General features: G+C 44.5%; 1 protein-coding gene across 1 annotated transcript; it reads left to right on the forward strand.

The window, feature by feature from the left end:
* Window positions 1-1,225: 1,225 nt before the first annotated feature.
* LOC118768825 (terminal nucleotidyltransferase 5A-like) lies at window positions 1,226-10,677 on the forward strand. Its single transcript, XM_036515765.1, has 2 exons — window positions 1,226-1,710; window positions 9,163-10,677. The coding sequence occupies exons 1-2, from the start codon at window positions 1,555-1,557 to the stop codon at window positions 10,186-10,188; spliced, it is 1,182 nt and encodes a 393-aa protein (XP_036371658.1). The 5' UTR covers window positions 1,226-1,554; the 3' UTR covers window positions 10,189-10,677.
* Window positions 10,678-11,302: the final 625 nt, after the last annotated feature.

Here is an 11,302-nt window from a genome sequence, read left to right on the forward strand (position 1 = left end):
TTCTTATTTATGGCACAGCAGCCTCTCTCTGCCATATCTTTTGGGCACATCAGCCAGCTGCAGAGTGGCCATGGGATACTGTTGCTAGGTAACTGGAGTATACTGACATTACAGGCTCCAAGGTATCCCATTCCACCCTCGATCCCACCTCCCCTCTCCCTGTGACACCCCTTCGGTCCAGCTGGCCTTCTGTCCTCATACTGTGAGGACACCGTCCTGCTAACTGCTGTGCCACATTTCCAGAGATGACCTTTCTTTTCCTCTCTTCCTGGCTTTCTCACTCTTTCACTTTGTGTGTGTGTGTGTGTGTGTGTATGTGTGTGTTAGCATTAGCAAGTGTTCATTAAACAGTACCCTATTAAAGGAAGTGTTTTTTTCTTCTTGACAGCCATTGAAAGGTAAAATATATTTCATATATGTGTAGTAACATATTCAATACAGGCATTTAGCAATTGATTAATTGCACTCTATTTTCTTCAAGAAAAAAATAGAGGACATTCTTTGTCTGTAGTGCATTCAGAGATAATGTAGAAAAGTCCTGTTTTATGAACCATCTGCCACAGAGATCACAATGTCTTAAGAGAGATGGGCAGGGGGCGGATCTGTTGGTGAGTAATCTTGTGCTGCTCCCACTGTCTTTGATGCCTGTGCTAAGGAACAGCGCTAACACAGTAGAAGATAGGTGAAGGTTTCCAAAGGTCACAATGTGATTTCTATCTGGATGCACTACCTGCCTACCTGTTCATTTTGCACCAAATCATAAATCTTTAATGGTAGTCAATTCATTGTCCAAATGTTGAAGATCAAGAACAAGGAGCCTAGCATATTAAGATATTTTCTTTACATAAAACTATTCTATTGGTTTGTATTGAATATATGTATTGAATATATAGCTACACATATATGTTCTGTGTTTTATCTTCGAATGGCTGTCAACAAGAAAAAAAAAATCACTTCTTTTAATGGGGTACTGTTATCTGTGTGGACTTTACTGGAACACTTGAGGAGTTCCACAAGTTATACAGGTCACTGGAGTGTTCAATTATCTCAGTTTATTTTGACGCAAAGGAAGTACGTGGTGGGTGTGAACCTAAATGGTTTGTTTTCTTGGGAGTTTAAGTATTCATAAGCGATTATGAATTCAACCAATCGTGACGTTTATGTTAATCCTCGCTCGTTTAAAGCCGTTTGTATGGCTTGCGCAAGCATACAGTTGAAGTGCGTGGGAGCACGGGACACGTGTGGATTGGAGCTGCGTGTTTTCCATCTCGTCCAGTTTATTCTAGTTAGTGGGCTACATTGCTTTTCTTTGTGGACGTCTTCATATTTCGTTGCGTGTCTAGCAACTGAAGAATCTGCTGTTTAATCGTACAACTACAGTAAGCACAGGCTAGTTTTTTTGGTTGCTCATTTCAACCAGCATGATACTTTTTCTATCAGCATTTTACAAGTGATGACTTTTTAGTACAGATTTCAGAACTGCCCATTTTGAGCAGAAAAATCAAACGAAAAGAAAGCTTTTTTGCATCTGTGTTGGTTGGTTGTTGAATCGCCATGTCCTCCGGAGATGCATCGGAGCAGAGTCGGCGGTTCTGTGTGCTGTCCTGGGAACAGGTTCGGCGTTTGGACGCCATCCTCGGAGAGAGCGTCCCCATCCACGGCCGTGGAAACTTCCCTACCCTTTCCGTCCAGCCACGACAAATCGTGCAGGTAAAATATAAAACATAATTCTCTACTGGCAGCCAAAACTGGAACATCCTTTCGTCAAATTAAAAGGTCCTATCTGCAGGCAAAGAAAGATAAATGTCCAGATTATTACTGCAGCGACATGAGACTTGAATTACGTGCTAGATTACCCCATATCTCAAAAAATTTACTTTGGATCTGTTCTTTCTCGCTGACATTATTCACACGAGTATGCTTTCCCAGTACAAAAAATGCCTTAAGTTGCCAAATAATGCGTTAATGGGAAAAAGATTCTCTATCAAGAGCACAGGAAGTTTGCGCGTCTGTTTGTACGCAGTACAAGGTAGTAAACTGCCTTCACTAGTATCCAAGAGGTACGTCCATCCTCCTTGGTTCAAGCGATGATTCTGACTTTCATTTTATACATCATTTAAACGACTACCTTGTTACTGTTCTGTGGCTAACATTACATAATATGGTTATATTTTTTCAGAGCTAAATGGCTCCAAGGTTATCGCTGCGCCACAGATACGCACAGATACAAACACGCGCGTATGCGCATTTCATTTCACGGGTTTATTTATATTTAAAAGCCAAAATAATAACGGATTCGTTTGATCGTAAAGACGTGTGTTCATCGAGCGAAATCGCCGTTGTGTGGTTCGTGGACTACGTTAATTGCAAGAGCATTTGTTACGGTCTCTGACCTGTAAACTGAAGCTTATTGAGACGTCCTCATTATTACTGAACTGGCATGTTAATTTCTTCTCAGACGAAATGTAAAGTTAGTTTTGACAGTGAACAAACTATATTGGCAGCTCCTTTAGAAGCACTGCCCGACTTTGGACTCCAGCAAAATTTGCTTTCAGTTGCTGCCTTGTCATTATTTTATTTCAGTTTCGGACAGCAACTTAAGTTCGACTCCCCTGAGACAGGAGCGACGGTAGATGGAGACGTACAGTAGCCCATTCATTCGATTTCTCCGGAGTTGAAAGACATAATGACGCTTTGACATCGACCCCTATGAAATTCACAGCTGAGGTAGTTTTCCCCCGTGATGGAGAAAACGCCGTACAACCATTATTACCCTTGGCCAACATCCAGAGGGCATCAGGTGCATGCGCAGTTTAGTTTCATTATACAATTTGAAAGGTAGGGGTATCGTCCCGTGCTCTGTCTGAGGGCTATTCACGCCACATTGCCAGTTTTTGTGTGATTCGCTGAACCAGAGGAAAGTCAAGGGGAACATATGCAGTCGCATGGCTGCTAAAAGCATGAAATCGCCACTGAATCGTCTGTTTTTCCCATAGTGAAAGAATTATTGTCTTATCTTGGTGGTCTTTGCCAGGCTTCTTGGATGTTATGCTACATTATCGAATGTAATATAAACGTACATCAATACACATCTAAAATATAGGCTGACAGTTTAGAATGTAAAGTAGCATACCGTACGTTGTGAGCCTATCATTTCAGACGTTGCCAGAAGGTGAATTTGTATGAGCAGAAGACACTTCCTGGAGAGAGAGTTTTCCCTGTTGATTTTTCTTCCACAAATAGTTTCTCTAAATTAATTGGTCCAATTAGTTTATTTATCTGAAGAAACTCACATTTGTGCATTTTTTATGAGTTTGCTTCAGCCAAATATGTGTTACAGATGCCATATCAGAGAAGTGTATAATTTACAAACACATGAAAGAGGAAACCAAGTGAAGACAAGGCTAATTATGTCATTAAGAGAAGAGGTTGGAGCAAAGCCAATACAGACTTCCAGGACCCATATGAGTTTCATGCATTTGTCTTGGATTTGAAAACCTAATCAGAGCAATGTACACCACCACATCTCACACAATGTACTTGTCTTTTCTTTGTTGGTATGCTATAAATTCTCTAAAGCAGGTTATTTAACTTCTGGGGAGTAGGAAAAATTGGAAAACATGGGGAAACCCCATGTCATGGGAATACTTTACATTAGGGCCCATGCGTATGGTCAGTTTTACCTTTGTTTCTCAGCAAGCATGTGCATCCTGACTGGGCATCTGCATTAAACATTACTGGATTTCCCAAGCCTGGCTTTTCCTTCCTCCCAGAGTCCTCTGGGGGAAATAAATTCCACTCAAATATTTTCTTCAAGAAAAAAAAAAAATAGAGGGTATTCTTTGTCTCTAATTCATTCAGAGATATTGTAGAAAAGTCCTCTTTTATGAACCATCTGCCACACAGATCACAGTGTCTTAAGAGAGATGGGCAGGGGGCGGATCTGTTGGTGAGTAATCTTGTGCTACTCCCACTGTCTTTGATGTCTGTGCTGAGGAACAGCGCTAACACAGCAGAGAACGGGCAAAGATTTCCAAAGATCACAATGGCACGTGATTTCTCACTGGATACACTTCCTACTTGCCTAGGCATTGCCTACAAAACCACATGTTTATGTGTATTCATGCATGCTAATTTACATATACAATCTAATATCTGTACATATTAGTATGCATGAATACACATACACATATCTATGCGCACTGTTCTATTATTATCTATAAATGGATCGAAAGTCCTAACTGGTCAGTCTGATTGATGCAGACGGAGTGGCAGCACGGTGTATACAGTATTCTGTTCACAGTGCAGAGATGTTGAGGAGAGGCACATTTGCTGAAGCCCTGTGTTCTCCCCAGATTGACAGGATGAATGGTGCATTTTGTTGCAGACATGCTGTGTGTGCTGACATCTTTGTTTTTCAACCACTGTGTGGTTGGCTGGGCCTGTGATTAACCCTGACCCTGCTGATGGCAACCCTGTTTGCCGACTGTCAGTTTCATCCTGGTCTGTCTGTTTTCTGGGGTGCAGTATTTTTTTTTTTTTCTTGCCATCTCCTTTGTTTTTTTTCTTGTGCAGAATGTTATTGCATAAAACGTTTGAATAAGACTGCAATGGCACAATGTAAGACTACATGTGTAAGATACTGAAAGATGTGTGAAATCTTTTTTTTTTTTATTAAAAAATGCTTCTGTGGGAAGCAAATTTAGATGGGATGTATGACACAACAGGGAAGAAATACTAAGTCTGTGCAGGTAGGAAAATATGCAGAGTAGGAAAAAATGACTGCACCAATTGGAGGGTGGATTTTGATTGGAGGGCAGTCATTGCATAGTTGTTGCCTGTGTCGCAGATGATTATATTGTGTCATTAAACATTAGGTTTAAATTTACTTCAGTGACTGGCTAAGTGATGAAAATTCAAAACAGTTCTTAGGCCATTTTTAGGTCCGAATATTTTGTTCTGTGTTGCCCGGGCCATGTCAACACCTTAATGGCTTGGTTTGTTTACAGTGCTTTGCACGTCTCTGCCTCGTCCACATCAAACAGACTTTTCCAGCACCCTGGAAATATTCTCAAGCACCCTTTCATGAATGAGCTGTCTGTCTGTCTTGTTATTTTTATTATTTTTTTGGGTCGACCTGAGTAAGTGTCGGTCTGGGAGGTGTTTCTGGATTTCGTGCGGGGGAAAAGGGGTGTAATTTCGTCGCCAATAAATCGGCTATAATTACTCAGCCTTGTGTAATGTCTCCGAGGGCCGGCCCCCGTAGCCTCGACGGGAGAAACGGGGACAGTTTAGTTTCCTCCACTTGTTGGTTTTGACGGGAACAGTTGGAAGGCGACCCGCTCGTCCTTTTTTTAGCAAGGGAGGTCCGACAGACTGGCTTTATTATGTAGCGGCTGCGACGCTGTGCAGCCAGTCGCTGCAGCGCACGGCATGTTCCTCTGTAATGAATGGAAATCCTTTCACCTCTCTGCACAGTTTCATCCCTGCCCCATCTGCTCCGACGGCTTAGGTTACCAATGAAAACACCCAACTTTCCTCGCGCTACAAGGAGGAATGACTCTCACCCTTATAAACAGCTTCTCTCTTTTTTTTTCCATGGAAATCCTTTCCCCTGTTGTCCCATGCCTGTGAATGATTGCTGTGAAGCTCTGCTTTTATGTTGTGGCCTTCAGTTTTATTTTTTTTTTTCTTTCACCAGTTTGTTTTAGCAAAGTAGCTATTTTGTTCCCATAAAAGGAGCCAGTTCTAATGTTTTTGATGTTTTTAATGTATTCACATTTACTTACTTGTATAAGTATCTTTTTCAGAACCAGGGAGTCTTGGGGAAATACGGATATAGAGGTTACTGTTAATTTGTACCTTGGAAATTGGCAGTTGCCAATTCCTTTGTGCTCTGAAGGTTGTCCTGTTTAGTTCACCTTGTCAGACCACCATACTGGATCTTGCAGAGGGTTTAATGTCATGTTGTGGTCAGAAATCCAAAAGCAGGCTGTTGAGGGAGACCTGTGTGACCATGCCCACACTGACAGACTCGCACGTTCCTCTGTGTCGGGAAAGGCTGAGAGTGTCCGGGGAGGGGGGGGGAACCTGGAAAATGTGAATTCATGAATGAAAATCTGGGCCCTTCAGAGACGGCTGACGGCTGTGCCAAAGCCGGTGGACTGAGGGAGTGAATGAGTAATTGCTCTGCATCCTCTGCCACGGCCTTCACTCTGTCCTGTTTTGAATTCCTGTAAAAGAGGGGAGAGGCAGACTACTTGAACACCACCCCCCCCCCCCCAAACCCTGGCAGTTAACATTGGCTCCATAACAGAGCACCACACAGGGTGCACAGCCTGGCCCTGGTCTGCTTGATGAGCTGCTACAGAATTCCAGGCCCATTCACAGGCGCTTCAGTTCCTGATTCCTGAGTGTGAAGAATGAGGCTGCTGTTCGTGGTGCGCGAGATATTCAAGTCAGACCTCCGCGTTGGCACAAGGGCACAGTCTCTGCTCGGGTGCTGTCGCGCTGAGAGTGAGAGCTGCTCTTTCAGCCCGGGCCTGTGTAACATGACCCAGAAGGAATGCATCCAACTAGTTATCTGATTGACAGCAGAAACGTTTGGAGATCAGCCGCACAAAAGTAAATCCTTAATCTGAATGGATGAGGGGAGGTAACTGGGCTGGTGGGACGGGGTTAGTTTCTCAGGTATATTACAGGAGCTTTCATAACAGAGATTTTGCCTGGGTTGCCAGGGATTGGCCCAGTTTCTTGTTTTTCAGGCCGTGATTGGTCCCTGTGAGTGATGTAACAGAACAATCTGTAGGCCACTGTAAACTGTGTGAACTCTTTTTTTTTTTTTTTTTGAGGTCTGAGGTTTCAAAGTGAGTGTTCCTAAGTGTGTCATGTCACCTAATTGATGAGTAAGATATCGTTGTGCCTATTAAGTACAGAATGAATATGATTAGGGATATGCGTTTTGATTAATTTGATGTTTGAGTATTTTGTCTCTCAAAATCAGATGTATAATGAAACCCATTTTTCCCCAAGCACTGAACCACCAGTTCTTTTTATGTAAATTGACTTACTGCAATGAGATGACTCATACATTGCGGCAGGAAAACTAATAACTCTGAATTAAGTTTTAAATACTGTTCACTGGGTCCCTTTTGTGAACTTTGAAGAGAACTCTGATTTTTTTTTTCATTTTTCATTTCTAAATGAAATTCTAAATCTGAGTACTTCTTGAATACTGATCCAAATATGTTGGTGATCTCTTGGTACTATATTTGGTGTCATCCCCACATAAAATTCTGGAATTAATAAAATATACTGGTGAGAAAGCACGGATGCCACCCTAACACATGCAAGCATTTAGCTCTGCTGGGCACAGAGGGAACCGGGTTCACTGTGTGTTTGTGGGGATAACTAGTGTTTTTTAGATTTCTAAATCAAGCCTTGGTAACCTGGAGGGCTTCCAGAAGAATCTATGCCAAATGCCTAAATGCAGACAAGCGCTGGCACGGCCCCTGCTGAAAGGATAATCTGTGTGCTCCCTGAATGTAGGCTGAAATGTACCTGCAAAATGAGATGCTTAATTCTTTCTCTCTCTCTCTCCTATCCATTTCATCGCAGATTTGTCCAGTCTGGGTTGGGGAGGTTACTGCGCAGAATGTGGCATGGAGTGAGGGGAAAGGGGGGAGGGGGATTAGGGGGGACGGGGATGGGGGGGGGGTGCTCGTTTGAGTGGATCGGCACCTGAGAGTCATGCGCACGATGTGAATCGTCTCCAGGAGGGCTCCTCTGGCCGGCCTCCAGTCCTCTGCTTAAATCTGAAAGTTGTGAATTGCCCTACTGTTGAGTACATATTTGACCTAGATAGAAAGCATTGAATGGACACCGTTTAAATTGCTTTGAGTACTCCGCGGGGTGTTTTGCCCTCTAGTGGTAAGATGCTACTGTGAGTACTGTAGGAGTCAGATCATTCACCCAGTTTTTAAGAGCTGTAATGTTAAATGAAAAATAAAATCTGCAGTTAATGAGCGTTTATTTTAAATTATATTAAATGATTACCTGTGAAACAGTGGAAAAAAGCTTCAAGGCAGTTGTTAGTTTGTAGAGCAATTGTCAGTTTGTAGAGCACAGAATAGCTGTACTGTTTGGGACGGCAGCCCAAGCAGCTTTGATGCAGATCAGACCAGTTCTAGTGGATTTGCACCAGTTCCCTGGGATCCTCTACCCATAAAGGATAATGCCTCATTAAGTTATTCTGGTTAAAAAGAAGTTGGACAGTAAATTGGGTCAAATAGGAAACTTTATTTTCAATGAAAATCTCTGGTTACAACGGAGTCCTTCCAGTATGGTGGTGTCAGGGCAGTGCCGAACAGATGGTACATCTTTGGGTGTCATCTTGCTGTTCCACATCTACATTGTTAGATTATTAGCTGCTTGGCTCTGTCCTAGTTCCTGTTGCCAAGCTTGGTTTCATAAGGCACCTAGTAGCACCTGTATGTAAAGTGAAAAAAGGGTGGCCAGAAGGGTCAAGCAGTTTCTGCTCTGGTGTAAAAATTTGGGTTTCCCACGTGACTTGAAGCACTGTGTCCATTTACGACTTTTAACAAACAGCAGTAGAACCTTGTTGGCTAAGGAAATGCTGAAATGCTGATTGGGTGCATTCTGTTAGCATTTTGTGTGCGTGGAAGGCCAGGGCTTAGTTTCCCTGTGTGGTTGGTCTGTCCTGACCTCAGCTGTTTCCTGCTATGAAGAAACCAAGCCAGCCCCAGCTCTATGCATATAGTCTCTCTCTAGTATTGATAAATTGACATGTTTTTAAATTGCTTATGACATTGTATCGGAAGAGAAGAAAAAAAAATCCATAAAACTTTGCTGGAAGACACTTTTATGCTTTGAGATATTGGATGACCTGCACTTCGTAACAGCAGTTTCCAACTTTTATTTGGATGGCCTGGTGGGGGATTTCTAGTTCCAGTTATCTGAGGGTAGCTTGGTAAATCCAGTGTGTGTGATTTTTGCAGGTCAGTGTGGGTTTGCATACAGAATTAGTGACAGCCCCTCACGATACACGGTGGCTTTTCCAGGCTGCGAGGCCAGGGCTGCTGCCTTGCTGTGTTTTGCCTTCTTGCTGTTTAAGAGCGTCTAATTTGTCCTCTCGTCCCGCAGGTGGTCAGGGCCCGACTGGAGGAGAGGGGTATCGCCGTGCGGGACGTGAAGCTGAACGGGTCGGCCGCCAGCTACGTTCTGCACCAGGACACAGGCCTGGGCTACAAGGACTTGGACCTGATCTTCGGCCTCTCCCTGACGGACGACCGGGCCTTCCAGCTGGTGAAGGGCGTGGTGCTGGACTGCCTGCTGGACTTCCTGCCGGCCGGCGTCAGCAGGGAGAGGCTCACGCCGCTGACGCTGAAGGAGGCCTACGTGCAGAAGCTGGTGAAGGTGTGCAACGACACGGACCGCTGGAGCCTCATCTCGCTCTCCAACAACACGGGCAAGAACGTGGAGCTCAAGTTCGTGGACTCGCTGCGGCGGCAGTTCGAGTTCAGCGTGGACTCCTTCCAGATCGCCCTGGACTCGCTCCTGCTCTTCGACAGGTGCTCGGAGACGGCCATGTCAGAGAGCTTCCACCCCACCGTGCTGGGCGAGAGCGTGTATGGGGACTTCCAGGAGGCCCTGGAGCACCTGCGGCAGCGGACCATCGCCACGCGCAGCCCCGAGGAGATCCGGGGCGGCGGGCTGCTGAAATACTGCCACCTGCTGGTGCGGGGGTTCCGCGCGGCCTCCGAAAGCGAGATGAAGTCGCTGCAGCGGTACATGTGCTCCCGCTTCTTCATCGACTTCCCCGACATCGGCGAGCAGCAGCGCAAGCTCGAGGCCTACCTGCAGAACCACTTCAGCGGCATGGAGCACAAGCGCTACGATTGCCTGGCCACGCTGCACCGCGTGGTGAGCGAGAGCACCGTCTGCCTGATGGCCCACGAGCGGCGGCAGACGCTGGCCCTCATCTCCGCCCTGGCCCTGCGGGCGCTGGCTGAGCAGAACGCCCTGCCCACCGTCACCAACGTCACCTGCTACTACCAGCCCGCCCCTTACGTCAGGGACGTCAACTTCAGCAACTATTACGTGGCCCGGGTCCAGCCTCAGACGGCCCTGTGCAGCAGCTCCTTTCGGGCCTGGCAGCCGTGTAACTGAGGTTCGGAGAGGACCGCGGGCTCAGCAGAACGGCACCAACGGCCGCTTTTCGATTTTTTTTTTTTCCAGACCTGCAATGAAAAATCTTGAGGAAAAGCTGAAACTTTTTTCTCCCCCCTTTGGCAGGACTTGGTTGTACTGCTGTAAATGTGATTTGAGCCTATTGTTCTTATTCTGTTGAACGATTCGCTTACTTTTTTCTGTCACCTTTGCAGAACTGATGCTAAAGACTGGCGGTCCTTTTGTAATGTAGTAAAAAAAAAAAGGTTGTGGTGGAACTGGACGTCTTACTGTTGCTTTTCCTTTCAAAAGTTGATGAATATTAATGATTTCAATGCTGCATTTCTTTTAAAAAAGGAAAATATGGAACTGTATTTCTTGTGAAGAACCAAAAGGACCAAAGATCATTTTTGTTCTTTAGAAGGGAATATTATTATTGTGATTCCAAGTGCCTGAAACAGATCGAACTATGAGAAAATTCTCTAAAGTTAGACTGTATTTTTATCTTCTAGGTTACTGTAAATCTCTATTTTCAGGGACAGTGGCATTCCTTTTCAAGTGATTAAAAAAATGACAAACATTTCTGTTTTGTGGTAGTTCCATCCCTTTTTCATGTAAGACAATGCAGATTTAATCCTCATGCATAATTAACACATCCTATTTTCCATTAAAAATATGAGGAATGTGTAAATCCAGCCAACACAGGCAATTCAAGAACGTGTCAAGCTAATGAGTGTGTTGGGATTCCAGGGGTATGAAACATACTGAAATCATGACGAATATGTACTCAGGGTGCTCTCTGTGGGACTGACTGCAGACAATGATGCCCTTGTTCATCCTACCCAGCATTTCCACAGGAAATGGATTCTGGATCCCAGTGTGTCTGCATGATGCCATGCCCATTTTGCTGTGTGTATGTCAAATGGAGGAAACCCTGGCATGATCCACACAGAAAAAACATATGAGAAAATGCATGAATGATTATGTGGTCACTGATGGGCATCTGTCTAGACCAGGTGCTGTGCGGGTCTTCTAATCATTAGATTGGTGTATCCATATCACTAATTATTGGTGTCCTCCAGCATTCTATCCAGATGATATAAAGATCAGGGGT

This window comes from Megalops cyprinoides, chromosome 21 (genome assembly GCF_013368585.1).
Source record: "Megalops cyprinoides isolate fMegCyp1 chromosome 21, fMegCyp1.pri, whole genome shotgun sequence".
NCBI classification, from domain to species: domain Eukaryota; kingdom Metazoa; phylum Chordata; class Actinopteri; order Elopiformes; family Megalopidae; genus Megalops; species Megalops cyprinoides.

Bases quoted from the DNA above. Each gene is read 5' to 3' on its own strand.
- LOC118768825 (XM_036515765.1), top strand. From the start codon at position 1,555: ATGTCCTCCGGAGATGCATCGGAGCAGAGTCGGCGGTTCTGTGTGCTG. The intron at 1,711-9,162 runs GTAAAATATAAA...CTCGTCCCGCAG, and splicing joins AGCCACGACAAATCGTGCAG to GTGGTCAGGGCCCGACTGGA.